This window comes from Sinohyriopsis cumingii, chromosome 10 (genome assembly GCF_028554795.1).
Source record: "Sinohyriopsis cumingii isolate HCF-2022 chromosome 10, ASM2855479v2, whole genome shotgun sequence".
Classification (NCBI taxonomy): Eukaryota; Metazoa; Mollusca; class Bivalvia; order Unionida; family Unionidae; genus Sinohyriopsis; species Sinohyriopsis cumingii.
In genome coordinates this window covers 73,464,320-73,482,454 of record NC_142970.1, presented here as the reverse complement: position 1 = coordinate 73,482,454, position 18,135 = coordinate 73,464,320, and the positions used below count along the sequence as shown (strand labels likewise).

Genomic DNA, 18,135 nt, shown 5'->3' with positions numbered 1-18,135 from the left:
TATTTACCTAACTTAACTATTTACGCAACTTAACTACTTACCTTACTTAACATTACCCAACTTAACTATTTACCCAACTTAACTATTTACCTAACTTAACTATTTACACAACTTAACTATTTACCCAACTAACTTTAAGTTCTTAATTGGGAGTCTTCCATGTTCGCAGTATATGCTAAGATCACAAGTAAATATTTTTATAATTAACAAATATGTTTTTAAACTTTTATTATACACAGCCAACTTCCCAGCCTGGACAAACCCAATGTCTTTGCTGCATGATTCAAAACGTAGACAACAGTTTCAAACAGTCTTTATAATTTAAGTACGCTACGCATTTAAATGCACTCAAGGCCGTATAAGCTAATGTTTGTTGAGCTTCAGAGAATTTTCCATTTCTCGAGGAAAGAAGAACAGAGTAAATCAATTTTCAACCACATGAATGCTATTCCCGGTAGTATTCCATACTTCACCTTGTTTTAATAGACCACCTTTTTAAAACCATCACCTTAGTTTTAACATTCATGTTCCATTTATTACAGTAATTGTGCAAATTATCCGTAACGTTTTGTTAACCCTCCATATTTTTGGCAAATAAAACTAAACAGTTCATAAACTGTAAAATAAAGAAAAAATAGTTCGTCTAACTCTGTAAAGAGATATATTCCGTATATTGCGCTGATATATATAGATCTTCAATAAATGATAAGCATCGTGTTGGTGACAAAAGCTAACCTTGTATTATACCTACTCCATGCTCAGAAATTTGTACAATGGTCTACATGATGCAAAGAACATTTTGTCATTTACACCTTGATTAATAATCTTCAGCCACAAAGCATCTCTGTAAACATAATCCAATCCATTCTAACAATCAACAAAACAGCGTAAACCCTTCTACCTTGAGATAAATATTTCTTAGTGAAAAAATGTGAACCAGATATACTGTCCCTTGTTCTCACTTCGTTCTTCAAAGCAAATTGTGTATCCAATGGTTTGCCATTTTCATTTGCTCAATTGAAACGTTTTTCGTTTACAATACTGGCCATGAACTCTGATGTCAAACTGATACCTCTTTAATTTCATGCATTATAATTATAAGAATCACCCAGTTTGAATATAGTTAAACCCGACCCTCTTTGCTTGTGAAAATGACGGCAATTAATTGTTGCATTAAATGTTACATTTTTAGGATCTACGAATCTCAACTCCTTTTCTTAAATACACATTGTAAAGAAAAGCGTTGCCATAGTGTTTGGAAATTTTGGGACTCTTATTATTCGTCCTGTTATTTGTTTAACTGGGTGTTCAAAGGTTGTACCTAGTAAACTATTTCATTTACATCTCGTACAAAACCATTCGCTCCTTCATTTACATCTCGTACAAAACCATTCGCTCCTTCATTTACTTATCGTACAAAACCAATCGCTCCTTCATTTACATCTCGTATAAAGCCATTCGCTCCGTCATTTACATCTCGTACAAAACCATTCGTCTCCATCACATGCACTTCGTACAAAATCATTTGCTCCATCATTTTCATCCCGTAGAAAATCATTCGCTCCATCATTTACTTCTCGTACAAAATCATTCGTTCCATCAAATGCATCTAGTACAAAACCATTCGCTCCATCATTTACTTATCGTACAAAACCATTAGCTCCATCACATACATCTCGTACAAAATCATTCGCTCCATTATTTACATATCGTACAAAACCAATCGCTCCTTCATTTACATCTCGTATAAAGCCATTCGCTCCGTCATTTACATCTCGTACAAAACCATTCGCTCCATCACATACATCTCGTAAAAAATCATAGACTCCAACATTTACAACTTATACAAAACCATTCGCTCTGTCACATACATCTCGTACAAAACCATTTGCTCGGTCATTTACACCTCGTACAAAACCCTTCGCTCATTCATTTACACCTCGGACAAAATCATTTGCTCCATCATTTACCTCTTGTACAAAACCATTCTCTCCATCGTCTACATCTCGTACCAAACCATTCGCTCCATCACATACAACTCGTACGAAAGCATTCGCTCCATCACATACATCTCGTACAAAACTATTTAATACATCTCGTAAAAAATCATAGGCTCCAACATTTACAACTCATACAAAACCATTCGCTCTCTCTATCACATACATCTCGTACAAAAGCATTCGCTCTCTCTATCACATACATCTCGTACCAAACCGTTCGCTCTCTCTATCACATACATCTCGTACAAAAGCATTCGCTCCATCACATACATCTCGTACAAAACCATTTGCTCCGTCATTTACATGTCGTATAAAGCCATTCGCTCCATCATTTATATCTCGTACAAAACCCATTGCTCCGTCATTTACACCTGGTACAAAACCCTTTGCTCCGTCATTTACACCTCGCACAAAATCATTTGCTCCATCATTTACATCTCGTACAAAACCATTTGCTCAGTCATTTACACCTCGTACAAAACCCTTCGCTCATTCATTTACACCTCGTACAAAATCATTTGCTCCATCATTTACCTTTCGTACAAAACCATTCTCTCCATCATTTACATCTTGTACAAAACCCATTGCTCCGTCATTTACACCTGGTACAAAATCCTTTGCTCCGTCATTTACACCTCGTACAAAATCATTTGCTCCATCATTTACATCTCGTACAAAACCATTCGCTCCATCATTTACATCTCGTACAAAACCATTCGCTCCATCACATACATCTCTTACAAAACCATTAGCTCCGTCATTTATATCTCGTGCAAAACAATTTGCTGCATCATTTACATCTCGTACAACATCATTCTCTCCATCATTTACATCTCGTACAAAATCTTTCGTTCCATCAAATACATCTCGTACAAAATCATTCGCTCCATCACATACATCTCGCACAAAACCATGCGCTCCGTCATTTACAGCTCATACACAATCATTCGCTTGATCATTTACATCTCGTACAAAAGCATTCGCTCCATCATTTACATTTCGTGCAAAACTATTCGATCTGTCATTTTCATCTCGTACAAAACCATTCGCTCCGTCATTTCTCAAGGTTTTGTTTTGATTATGCAATAGCTTAAAAAACTCTTTCGGCGAAATACTTTAAGCAGAAGTCACACTTTTCATCGTTTTGAAGCAATTTCCAAAACATTTCTGGGATTAGAACTTTTCGAACTAGATAACTCATGTGAACGTTTCTTTTCTTGAGTTGGAAATTTGTCTTTTTTGCGCATTTATTGTAAATTTTCGTTTCTATTAAACATCAGTAAAATTATCATGTTATCTTACAGCAGGCATGTACAGCTACCTCCAGGGTGCAGGCTGGATAAGCAATTTTTAATACCACACCTTATGATGGAAATAACCGCGTAAAACTGGGTAGCATGCCAGATCCATTTGCCTGTCTTTAAGTTTTCCATTACATAGAGAACTGATCTACATAACGCATATAACTATAGCTGCCTTCCCTATCAAACCATACTTAATTTGATTTGGTTCTATAATCGATGAAGTAAACTCTATTAATTATTTTTCTATGACACCTTGAAATATGAGTCAGACTTTCTCATACGCTACCAGGATCATTAACAGAAATATTTGATAATGGCTGTTGTATTATTCTTAAAGAAATATAAGAACAGGTTGGGGATCCCAGTGTTACCTAAGTTTAGTATATTCAGCATTCAGTCTCTGACGGTGAATGGTGAGAACGCAATGCAAAATTATGGGCTGACAAATCTGAAAGCAATGAAGCAGTAGTATCAAATAGTAAAATACAGGCTATAACACTACATCCGCGAGAACAGGTGTGGGCAAATTTACCAATCTCATCCTTTAAAAGCCTTCTTTACCTATTCTCGCTCCAGTTGCTTTACACAAAAATATGAAAACAATTACCAGAATATTGGTAATTTTCCCCATAAAAATACTCCTTTTACCATTATGACTATCAACCTCAATATTTTTCCAATCTGGTTAAGATTGTATCTCCGCTGTCGTACGTGAAGATCTGACAGCGACCGCTTAGGGGTCATGTTCTGGTGACCTGTCTTATTACTATACTCGATAATTTGATCAGCCAGACAGAAGAAGCCTTATATCTTCGATTTTGGGTGACCGAGCAGTGCAGCTGAAGAGCATCAGTGTGTGCCAATCGATTTGATTCACGTTCAATTTTCTGAAAGTTGTATTTCCATTGGCTAACTCACAGGTGATGATATCTTTTTGAAGATTATAAGAAAAATTGTATCCACTTTGCTGCAGGCTTAAATATCATTTTGAATTTATTAACTTGATATTATTTTTCAAATTTTTTTTTTTTAATGTTAAAAGCTCTCTATTACGTTTGACGTTTTCATGGATTAACTTCATATAAACAAAGAATACGTCTCTATGCCCTACTAAATTTAACTTATAAACATGAATGGACCCTGTTTCTGACGAGCAAATTGTATCATATTTTGACATAAACTGACAAAAGTCCCACGAGTCTACACGCAGTCTATGCCAGAATTTGTAATCTACCTTGTCCGTCCTAAGCGCTCATCTGTCCGTCTGTCTCCTTAGTACATGGGTATGTTGTGGTAAGTGATACTGCCTGAATTTGTAATTCTTCGGAAACAACTTTACGCTTTGAGGTGATCAATGATATAGTGATGATTGCTATTAATTAAAAAACTTATTCCGAGATATATAAAATTATATTAATTAGTAAAAAAAATTTCGTTTCCCGACAATCACAAACCGCTCAAGGTATTTCATCCAGACTCGGTACACGTGTCAAGTAAGTGCGTATAGGTGCCTTTTGTTGCTTGAATTTTCCCCCATTCATTAGTTGTTATGTAACCATGGAAACAATGTGCAACATGAGATGTATAAAAATTGAAATTGTTGGACCACATAGTACTTTAAGTAAGATATCTCCAAATCTTAGACACTGTTTCTTGTACAACCCTTCAAGCTGAAATAAGCGAAGGACTGGGGAATAATATAATCTCTTTGGGGAATTCCTTGTGATGGTATAAACAGCCATATAGATTACTTGTCTCACCCAACTTTTTCCAATTAGATCAAAACGACCTGTATTTCTGTATTATATTTATCAGATTCAACACCTATAACATTAATCAGCTACTATTATTGCCAAGATGTTTATATAACATCTAATTCTTTTTTATGAAAATCTGAATAATTATCTAATTAGACTCAAGCTATTCATGCCGCTCTTAGAAAAGGAAAAAATAAAAAAAAGTTATAATTGTTATGTATTGGAAGTATTGTTTTGTAAATATCGCGCATTAATACGAATATGTTAATGAGGGAAAATGGGTGACCTATCGATCCTAAGCACACAAGATCTAAGCATGAGAAAATAGAAACATAAAAATATATGATATTATTGCTGTTTTTATCACACTTAATCGATTGATATCATATGAATAAACAATAAGTAATTAATTTCTTTAATAAGGTTAACTTTAAAGTTTCATCAGTTCTAATTTGGAAAACCTTCTATGTCAGGCAACGATACAAGACTGTGCCGTATAGTCCTAGGTACAGTTATGTGTGTGTGTGTGTGTGTGTGTGTGTGTGTGTGTGTGTGTGTGTTTGGATTTTTAACGTAGCTTTAACCATTTTTCAGTCATATCGCTACCTGTCTATCGTGTGGCAGTTTATAGCGATTTATAGTGATGTTTAGCACTGGGGCATCATGCCGCAAACATGCAGCGTCATGTCCCACCCAGTCACATTATCATGATACCAGGCCAACCAGTCCTAACACTAACGTCTTAATGCCGAGTGCCTAGCAAGGCAGTTGTTACTACCATGTTTATAAAGCTTTGGTATGTCTCGGCCGGGATTCAAACCCGCGACCTCCGGCATCCTAGGCGGACGCTCTAACCGCCTAGGCCACCGGAGCGATCGGGTACAGTTCTAACGCAATGTGTAGTGACTGATATGATTTCTATTTCATGACTTTCTTGGAAATTTATATTTTTTGTATTGAGAATATGACAAGTGTTGCTATTACTAGTGCATGGAAATCTTGTGGAATAGCGTGTGGACTGATGAACTAACTACTCTGATTGACAAGTGCAAGAGTTTTCATTTGCAATCGCATTATTGTTTGATTAAACATTGGCGGATTGGGTGTGTTTGACAAAGTTTGAAGAAACTAATTTGACGGGACACGTTTCTGGTTGTTGCCGGCTTTACGGTAGCTCTTGAAAGAGTTTGGACTTTTGTAGCCACTGATGAATATTGTCTGAGGATCAAATATCTCGACATGGCGCGCGCGCGCGGGCGCGCGTGTGTGTGTGTGTGTGTGTGTGTGTGTGTCTGTCTCAAAATGTACATATCTATTGTTATTGGCGTTTGTTCGATTTTAAAACAACTCCATCAAGCAGAAGACGGGTTTTTCAAAAGCAGTGTGGACAACATGGCTGAGACGATGAGTGTGAGATAACAAATGTAAGATTAGCAAATCAGGTTGATTACTTTGTCTCATGGATGAAAATAGGAGGTCTTTAGATTACTCTTGTCTCTACCGGCATATTTGTTATTATATATTTGAGATTCTCGCACATGTAGATGATTGTAGATGATTAAAACATTATAATTTCAGCGGTTGGTGAACCGCCCATGTGCATGAGCTGCTCGGTATTGTTTGCTGCCAAGCACGCTGTAGAATCCGCAAGACAGGAAGTCGGACAGTTGGACTACTTCCGCCTCGGTAAGTACAGCACCAGTTATTTTTTTATATATTTTTTTCTTGTACAATCATAGCTTTATTTAAAGTCTTGTCAACGGCGATTCATTGCCGAGTTCCTGCTAATTAGATTCAAGTTAGATCCAACAACGCGAATAACTGCTGCACTGCCAATAAGAGGAATGGTCGATTGAGTCGAAAGAATAGTTTATACTGTTTGATTTTTGTTCTTTCTTATTCCTTTAGGTACATCTGGGCTCGTACAACAGTGTATATGCATACTTAACATATTTTATATTAAACATACATGAAAAGAGCATTTTATTGCTTCGAGTATTGACTCATCTCCAGAAGGAATAATTCCTCTAGTTGCTATCGAGATCTCCCTCATTTCAAACAGCATATAATGTTCAACTTTCAAAATGTAAGTCCTGATGTTATTGTTATTTACCAGATATCACTGGGCACTTGTGAGCTTTTACTGTTTTTTTTTTTTTTTTTTTTTTTTTTTTGGTTGGGGGATCTTTTTTCGTGCAACTTTTGTATTTTACTGGAAAATCGATGCATATTTGCTGAGGAAAATACGCATATTTGACAGCAAGTCAGATTGTTCTAGTTGAAGAACTAAACAAAATTGTTTGAGGTAAAGTTACAACTACGCGATTCTTTATAAAATATAATGATTTACTCCTAGGCGTAAAATACAGAAGGTCACGTGATGCACAGAAGAGATGAAAAGCAATGTAGCAATGCACACTTGCAATTCAATCAATACACGATACTTCCAAACTATATTGCTTCAGACGAAAGGCACACTATAACGTTTTGTCGCACACTTTTATGCCCATATATTTAACTAATACATTCAGTTAATGCACACACAAACACGCTCACACCGTATCCTATCATAACATTTAACAGCATAACGTATTTTCTTGTTTTCTGTTGAAATAGATGGACCGGCTACCACCGAATATTTACAAGATGCCTGTCTCGTGGACCCCTCACAGCTCCTCATCCAGTAAAACAAGGTCATGATAGATTTTGTAAAAGTATCTTGGCCTGCTGTCTATATTTTTTTTTAATGAGTATCTTTATTTGTATCATATATCTGATAGATATATCGATTAATATCGATTAATTAAATGATTGACTGATTATCAAAGAAATGGATAAATAGATAGGTAAGATGGGATGGTATGACACGGGTGGTTTTCCATGAACTTTCAATATCATCCCCAAGCTAAGTTTTACATAAGTATTGTTAGTGATAAAGCTTATAACTGCATTATTCAGTCTCTGCCAAAATTCAAAGATGTTTTTGTTTCTGTTGTTTTGTTTTCGAATGGCGTCGATGAGTATGCTTCTGTTTCTGTTTAGTCAGTGTAAATGCATTTGTAACATTTTTAAAAACTGGAGATTTTTTAATGTAATTATTATCATGACAGGTTTACCGTAATAATGAACTATTCATACATTTGTGATCACACACACACACACACACACACACATGATTTATTAATTGATTAAGTTTGTGTTTGCACCAAAACTCATAATCCAAATTTAGCTAGTTCGATATCCTCCCAAGCCCGCCCTGGTCATTTTACCTAGTCTGGTTCATTTTCTTGGTATTATTTTACCAAATTCAGTGCTCAGAGTAATGCTTAAAACAAGAACCAGCTTTTAGCAATTAGTTGGTGATGTTAAATCGATTAAAAATGCAATACAAGTTTTTCCCGGCTTCTTTTATGTTTTATCTCATATTTTGTATTCTTTGAACTCAGAGAATCTAAATAAACCTCGATGTTAGAAAAGGATGACTGCTTAGCACAACTAAATTGCGTGTTTTTGAAAAACCAGTAAACTTTGCGATATTATAAATGATGCAAACGTCTCATTTGAAAATTTCGAAAATATTAACAATGTGCATAGCGTCGTATCGAACTCTTGAAAGCAATAATGTACGTTCTTTACAATATTCATGACAAGGAGGTTTTAAAACTGAATTCTATAATATTAAATAAATGTAATTACAATCGCATTTGCTATGCTTAAAATAAGCAAAAAGTAAAATCAGTGCAAACCGGATACACATAAACACGTGAGACTGATAGAACGCATCATAATCCTGTAATCTTACTATTACCACCAAAATGACAGCTATCGATGGACTTATTTCAAATATTACCATAACCCAATATTAAACCTTACTATTTCCAACAGCATAACTATCAAATATTTTTACTCACCGAAAATGTATCTGTACACTAAATTGAAACATTAAATATCAATTAGTAATGACTGTACAAATGTTTCAGTTTACCCTTTTTCGTTACTTTAATAAAATCATTTTCATATACCTATGTGTCCGCTTTCTAATTATAATTCATTTGCGTGGAAAAGATCCCAATCTATGAATAGTTTTGTAACAGAGACCCAAGGACAAACAATGATATCTGTGTCGAGATGATGACGATGGACGCTAAGAAACAATAAGAAATTCCAGAACAGAATTCGCTCACCCATTACTCATTCAAAAAGAGTATTGTGCAATAGACAGTTTGGTTCACTTTGCACAAATTTTACTCTTAAAGAAAGCATTACAGAACAGAGAACTTTTCCAGAAATAACGCGGTTCTCACTGCCCAGGGAACCATGAGCGGCATACACGTTTCTTTAGAGAATATCGATATAATCTAGCACCAGTTCATGTTGCTTCTAAGTAGTATAGAAAATGAAATGCTAACTTAATTTCTATCCAAATATGTACTGACCGGAACTCTATTTTAACAGGGGACGGTCATCAAATGGTTAAAATAATGATGTACACAAACAGTAAGATACTGCTATAGTATTCGCATACTTTCCCGTTTGTTTGTAACCCCAACCCCCAACCCCAGCCCCTGGCGATTTCAAAATCATACTGCATCAGGGACGAAACTTACTCATATCATTCATCAGTTTATAACTTCTAACCCGATTGTTGCCATGTGGTCCTAACACTGTCAACTTTTTGGCGTTTTTGATCAAGCGCGAGTATCTTAGTAATTTGATCGCCATATTTGTATCGGCGGGTCTGTTTTAAATCAATATATGTGATGTAGTTAACGGCCTTCAATAATCTCAATATTTTAAGTACATTTTGGAGTTACATCTCGTTGAAAACATGTGCACAAGAGTTTCTCCATTTTATTTGTTAGTTTGTTTTAGAAACGTTAAAACTAGACACTGCAAAAATTGGACACAGACGACACAGTTGTTTTTAAGAAATATTGAAATCGACTGTTCTAGAAACAAGAAAAGGACAGTGAGCAGTCTGTAAGTTTGTTTATACTGAGTGTTTCAGTTAGATTGAAACGATAATAAGTTAAGTTCGAAAGACTCCCGGGCGACAGTCAGGTTAGAAATTATAAATTGGTGAAAGAAATGACTACGTTTTATGCATTTGTTATATCCATGATGCTTTTCGTTTTAAAAATCGATAGGTGAGAGTGTACGAAACTGGAGTCTTTCTAGACTTGAACAAGTTGTCCAGCTTGATGATCATAATAAACCGCGATATAAAAATCGTAATGTTGCTAATAAGAATATAAAAGTACTTTGAGTGAAGGGAACTAATGCTGGTTTGTAATGAAGGAGTCACGGTGTTTGTCAAAGTTATGCCCCTTAGACTGACGATCAACTACCTTCTCACACTCTCTCTCTCTCTCTCTCAATCAATTAATCAATCAATCAATCAAACGTAACGTGTCAGGATTACTCCAATATTAAATACGGTAGAGCGTTACGTATTAAGCAACACCACACGATGAAATTATTAACGTATTGTATGCAAAATCAAACAAAGAAAAGTTCGAAAATTCGCTGCAAATGATTCTTGTGTTCTTGTGGCTTAAGACCCCAGTAGTGGGTGAAGGGTGCTGTAATTACTTTATATTCTTACTTCACCTCTATGGCTTCTCGATTTGTTTTGTATGAGCGCCAGCACTAGAATAAATAAGGTCCTGTTTTAGTTAGATTTACCTTTATATTTCTGCAGAGGCGTAACTATAAGTTTTGCCCTATCCCACGCCCATTAAAAAATGCTCCCCTTCTATGTTTTAAAACTTGCGAGTTTTGGATCCAGTTCTTGATGTACCCTCCCCGGCATTGCAAGTGCGTTGGAGACGATAGTTACACCCCTGTATTTTCGGTTTTCGATATTTCTACGAGTAGGCTGCAGATACACAATTTTTATTATGTATTTCAAAATGGTAAATTGATATGTAGGCCTATCAGTGGGAGAAAAATTATATCGCCACAGTGGAAATATCACTTTAGGAACAACTTTCTTTCCTGATTTAGGAACCATATATGCCCCTCTGAATGCCAATAAAACTCCATATTTCGGACTATTTTATTTTGTCTTTGTCTTCTTCTTCTTCTTCTCCTCTCTCCCTCCCTCTCCATCTCTCTCTCTCTCTCTCTCTCTTTCTCTCTCAGCGCAGATTAATCTTGAAATCTCAAGACAGAAGTATACATTAATGTGATAAATGAGCAGGTGACATTAAAAGAAAAACAAAATTCTAGAAAAACCTAACTCCAAACAAGAAATTTTTGAAAATAGATAACCTGAATATGCTTGCCCTATATATATAAACAAAAATCTTAGATGTCTTCATTATCTTACAAAATATACTAGTTACAACTTTGCAGTAATAATGATTATCACGTCAAGCTGGCGTTTGTAAATTTTCATTTCTTTGATGGATTTTAACTTCATCCATGCATCTGTTTTGAAAGGAAGATCTGAATGATGAGAAAGGTAATTATTCAAGGAAACAAATTATGAAAGTCTAATGTCATATGAAAACCTTTAGCTGTAAGCCACATTATGATGTCTGAGGTTTCACTTGTATGTCCACTTTCCAACCAATTACAAGAATTCCTCAAGAATTCCTCACGCATGCCATTCGATGACCGAATTGTTGACGATTGCTAAAACCCTTTACACAAGAATAAGCTAAAACAAATCAGAGCTATAATTTATTTGATGTAAGTATGAGGGGAAATGTCCACGTTGTTAACCTTTTCCGAATTTTCTATTTTCGAAAATTTCCGGTGTAACATTTGCGCGATTTTGACACTTTGCGATATTAATTTTGTTTTTTTATTCATAACTTTCCCCGAGGTTAAATTTTGTCAATTTTCCACTCGAATGAGATAATCAAGAAAATATGAAAAATACAGGTGCAAATTCCTCTTGTACGGTATTGTTGTAGCAAAATTCATGACTTATGATTAGAATGTACAACTAAATCTTTAAATTGCTTTTCTGTGCGTTCAGAAGGTTTCATCACCATCATCGTCGTCTTCGTCGTCATCATCATTATCAACCATCACTACATTTTATACGCATATAATTCAATTTTGTTGTGCCTTGTTTGCCTACCAATCAGATCAGTTTTATAGAATCTAAAAGTAGAAATTATTTTTGTTGAATCATGACTGGATCATTTATAAAGGCAGATTAACACGAGTTTGATGTGTTGCTGGTCTCAATTTCACATAATTAATGCAACCTATCTCGGGTTTTAAGTAATACTTACAAACTGGGCCAACTTCATAAAAGATGATATTCGAATGAAATATCAACCACCCAAGTCAACCTTTGTTACTGTAGTTATACCCGAGCTGATGTCTTACTTTCAATTCATTGTAATTAAAATATGTTCAAAAAAATGTTCAATCATAAAGTCCACACCCTTTCTCGCATTACATTTTTTAAAATGTACACAGTTTAATTGAAAGACTATAATGCTGAAAACGTGATAAAACCCACATAATTAATTGATGATATCCACTGGAATGTGCAGCCTCATTGTGGCACGTATTTATTTAAGAATTTTTACTTTCAAGGTCACGACTTAAATGCAGGTATAACGAAATAAATAAAAGGCTAGTTTTAGGTGTCTTTTTATATATGTGCCTTTTTCTATTAAAATCTTTATGTTTCCTCACATTACATTATCAATGTCAAGTTCAACTATCTATATTGTTGTCTGTCTATATATACACACAGACAGACAAATACTTACCATTTGACCGAATTACTTCACTTGGAAGGAGAGGTCATTTGAAGGTGAGTGTGGTCTCACATTAACCTGCACCGGCTGTGGATTATCCAAGAGAAATCAACATATTAATTGATTAATTAATTAAACAGTTTTTAACTTTTTTAACAGTCAGCCTTTGCTTTTGTCATTGAGTACATGGGCATATGTATTAGCGTTAAACGGGCATCAGCCGTTTCTCCAAAAAAAGGGAATGACGTTATGTGGTTTCATTTAATAAATCAGTATAATTGGTCAGTACACTAAAATTTGATAACAATGACTATAATTTAGATATTTTGATTTCCGTACTTCACCGATATAAACCAGTAAAAACGGTATTTATTGTCTTAGTGTTTTTTGCCTTAATGCTTTTGTACTTTTACAGAGTCCGATTTGTTTATTTAACAGCGGAACAAAATGTGGGGGGGGGGGCCTCTTATTGTCCTACACCCATATGTATATGTGACTAAAAAAAAAACAACTCCCATGTTTTATGTTCAGAGCATCCTTGCTACCTGGAGATAGATAGGACGGAATCAAATACGTATAATTCAGCTGTTATGTACTTTAATCTGTGTGCTGTTGGAACGTAAAACATTCAGCATACATTATGAAATATATTCAAGTGCATTTTGCGTTAACATACTGATATCAATATCTTTTCACATCACACAATTTATGCTAAAATAACATGTACAATTCCCCGTATTTTATAACTTCTATTACAACAATAAGTTATGGCAATATGTATAATTACTTATGAAATTAGTTATATCTGTAATATATATTTTGGGGGAATTAAATGACTATTTACTTGGTTATGAAGGTGAAATTTGCCACTAATCTTCTTACTTACTGTCAACGATAATAACATTGTGTCACATGGATACATTAGTGTACGGCATACACTAGTATCAATGATGTTGCATGACCAGGCAAACTGAACTGTCGAGGAGAAAAAAACTTGTACATAAGTGCTCGTTTTAACTGAAGCATATAACTTTGAATAACGCTAATTAGTTTCATGTTTTGTCTATATTTTTCAACGAGTTGTATTAATCACCTGACCAATTATACTGATTTATTAAATGAAACCACATAACGTCATACTATCTTTGGTGGTATCATGAGGTGATATTGTGCATGTATAAAATGGAGAAAATACAAATATAGTTTTGTTTTGTTTTTGTAACCTAAATAACGCAGTATATAACGTGATCATGTTGACGAAAGGATTTTGTCTACCGGCTACAATTTCTAGATCTGTTCGATGGCATAATCATTATGAGCTGGAAGTCGAATATCAATAATACATCTGACTCAAAAATGCTACACACACACACACACACACACACACACACACATAGAAACGATACAAACATAAATTAAAATTGCCTTTGACTAAATGCTTAGTCATACGCCGTCTTCCAAGAATTTGGACAGGTGTACACATTCAGACAAAAATGTTCCAATTTACTTATTTGGATTGGTGTCTGTTTTATTTCTTCTTTCTTCTAAAACCCCACAGGTAACTCAGCACTTTATAATATTGAATACGTTCAGCTCGTCAACCGCTATCAATATTTTACGCTGGTTCTAATTCAAAAGTTAAAGCTCTCCAGTGTGTAAACGTCTATATTTTCTAATACTTTCCGCCTCCATTACTCGATGAAAAGAAAAATGATTTCATCATTCACTCCCATGTCAAAATCTTTTTCCCCTCACCTTGCAATGTCTAGCGATGGGCCAACTCTTATAACTATCCCACAGTGTTGGACTGATTTGAAGAGAGTGTAAAAGAATTGTACCTGCTCCCCGTGGTTAAGCCTGTCAACATGTATGACAAACTGTCAACTAGCTCTGTAATATATTTTATATACCCATTATTGAAACTCTCTGTAGAACAGTTTCTTTTATTCTCAAGCATTTCGCCTAACTGATGTTTCCATTTTCTGTGTTCATTCACGACATCAAGCAAATTGTATAGATTTTTAGTTTTCATTCTCTCTCTCTCTCTCTCTCTCTCTCTCTCTCTCTCTCTCTCTCTCTCTCTCTCTCTATATATATATATATATATATATATATATATATATATATATATATATATATATATATCGAAATGTAAATCTACACTTACTTTGTTATTTTTATTTTTTAATTATCTACTTATATCTGTATTTATCTTTCTGTTTTTATATTTAGTTATCCATTTACTCGTCCGTCCGTCCATACATCTATAAATCAACAGTGACTCTGTAGAAAGCGCCTCTAGCGCTTCACAGAGACTTCTTTGGTGGTGAGTCCATGGGCAAATGTGTGTGTGTGTGTGTGTGATTCTCTAAACCTTTAAGTTTCGTACCTTCCAAACATCTTATTTTTTCTTTTCTCTTTTTGTGCAAAACTTTAAATATTTCCAAAGTAGTCAGTTTAATTGTCAGATTATGCTCCTAAAGGTTTTCATGTGTGATTGCGCACGCGCACGCGCGAGTGTGTGTGTGTGTGTGTGTGTGTGTGTGTGTGTGTGTGTGTGTGAGAGAGAGAGAGAGAGATGGAAATGTACAGTTATACTTTCTTTATTCGAATAAATAATTTTTCTCACTTGTCCCAGTCGGAATATATATATATATATATATATATATATATATATATATATATATATATATATATATATATATATATATATATATATATCGTTTTGGTACTCAAGTGCCTTTAATGTTCCTTCCGATGAATGTTTCATTTTTCAAAGGGGTGGGTGAGATTGGAAAAGAGCAGACCTGTAGATAGTTTCATTGTACAGAAATATAAAGGCAATTTGTCCGCAGAATAACGAAATACCAATGAGCCAGGAGACTTTTGTACCTAAGCCGTTTTGATTTTCAAGTGGCCTAATGATATCTTTGTTCCGATGAAAGTCACATTTCTCTTATGTCGAAAATAGGGCCTTGTGTATTGACACTTGGGTGTGCCCTAATTAGTCAATGATACTACAAGGGAAATTGTTTTCTTTCTATCATATATCAAACATTTGGCATTTGAAAAATGTGGCCGGTTTTTCTTTAAAAGACGTCAATTCACGGATCCTTTTAGTAAAATGTTGTCTTTTTGGTTCCGAAATCTCTTTGATCTTGTATTTCATATAATGGTGAAACCATATTAATTTTGATGAGCCACTTCGAACGAATTTAACCCTAGCTACATGTATGAGAGATTGAATGACAGGAGAAAGACTCTCAAAAGAAATTTAACTTCATGTATTAACAAGTACCTGGCAGAAAAGTTCTTTGTATTAGTGTTCACATTCTCGTCATTATTTACTTGAAATACATGAGTAGTGCAGAGTTGTTGTTGTTGTAGGGTTTGACGCCTTTTTTGCAGCACAAGATAGGCTATACATGGCGGCCAGTATAACTGGTGGAGGAAGAAACCTGGAAAACCCAGGAAAGAACCACCGACCCACGAGAAGCTACTGGCAGGCTTTCCCTATGAAATTAGTTTTTACTGTTACCCTGCAGTTTACAGTGGCAGTTTATATATATATATATATATATATATATATATATATATATATATATATATATATATATATATATATATATATATATATATATAAGATAAATATTCAAATTACACAGAATTCTTGTATATGAGGATGTTTATGCAATAGCTTGCAATTACTGTCACTAGTAGTCGTGACAAGTATGCCATATCTCCAATTTCATTTTGAATCTCCAATTCCAATACAATAGCAAGAGGCAAATGACTTGGAACAAGGACATCACATCACAAAGCATATACTGTAGCATAGCTATATGCTACACAAGATATTAACTTATTTCATTATATAAGAAAATTAATTCTAACAATATGAAATATATTTTCTATATCCTAATATAAAGAACGTTTTTATACAATTATGAAATGCTTTATTTCCATATTCATCAAACTGGAAACTTCATACTTTATTATTTAATATCGTATTCATCCATATATGAAGGGATATTTATAGTACAGATAAGATGACTGATTTTATGGTACCTCACTGATAAAAGATGAGACTCCTTTGGTAGCAACTATAAAAATATGTTGAATGTAAATAACATTGCTACCGCTACCAGTAACCAGCACAATTTGTTTTTATTATCATTGCTACAATACAGTACCAAACTTGCTTGATACATTTGGATATGAACTTAATGTAGTAGTTAAAAAGATTAATACAAATTTTACATGTATCTTCTACAAAAGTGATTGTTTTCTGTTAGAAGAGTATTACCCCCACCACATAATTTAAAAAAAAAAAAAACTTTTAAAGTTGTTAAGGCTACTCATCCACCACCACCACCCACATACAAGTCTTCATTTGTTTGTGATTTCATCGTTATTTTATCCTGTTTAAAATATAAGTTAATATTGTCATGACACAAAAGATATCAGCACAATACAACTATTCAATAAAGCTCAATAAATAAATAAAAACTTTATACAGTCCTGTGTTTAATTTTTCATAGAAAATATTAGAGAAAAATAAATATTTAACGTAAACCGGCATTCATGAAAACAATATTGTGCGATGAATTAGTCTAAAATAAAAATTGTCATACAGGTAGGCAATTATAAGGAATAAATGCCTGGATTGTCTTTCACTTTCACATGAATAAAACATGAATAGAGACAAGCTTTTCACACAATTTGGCTTTTGGATTGGACATGCACTCATAATTACAGATTCTGAGGAATTAAAACTGTAAACTCTGGATAGGCCGAGACCCATTTCCTTTTCTATACCATATGCATTTGTAAATTATGCCTCTAGAACAGTCTGGTTATATTCCCTATTGACATTTTCAAGAATTAAGCCAAGTAAAAGACATTCCATTACTTAATCTGTGTTCAATATATACACTGTACTAAAATGCTCACTTTTTGGAGAATTTGTTTTTTGCGGGCAATACAAAAATGTTGTTTGCACTTGCTATAAGCAAACAACCATGAACAAGGATTATATTATATTCGCTATTTTTTATTTATAATGCTTCACAAAACTATTATATTTGTGAACCCGACATGAAATTTTAAATTTGGCCTGCTATCCCTAATATATGTGCCTTAGAACATTTGATAAGGTAAATTCCATAATTTAAATGAATTAATCACTCAGAGAGAGAGAGAGAGAGAGAGAGAGAGAGAGAGAGAGAGAGAGATTCGTAAGTTAGTTTCTCCACAGAATAATAGAAACCACTAGCCAATTTCTGGCTGCAGTTGTAAGACATCTGAGCAGAAAGTAACGGCTACTTTATAAGCATGCACGACATCT

The 18,135-nt window shown here is 34.4% G+C and overlaps 1 protein-coding gene across 1 annotated transcript in view; it reads left to right on the top strand.

Annotated features, from left to right (window-relative positions):
* The window catches only part of LOC149790385 (uncharacterized), a 165,279-nt gene extending 156,197 nt beyond the window's left edge, over positions 1–9,082 (top strand). The window contains exons 34-35 of the mRNA XM_089972436.1: positions 6,640–6,747; positions 7,678–9,082. Of these exons, the coding sequence (XP_089828562.1) occupies positions 6,640–6,747; positions 7,678–7,748 (179 nt within the window). The 3' untranslated portion in view covers positions 7,749–9,082. The remainder of the gene's footprint in view (positions 1–6,639; positions 6,748–7,677) is intronic.
* The last annotated feature ends 9,053 nt before the right edge of the window (positions 9,083–18,135 follow it).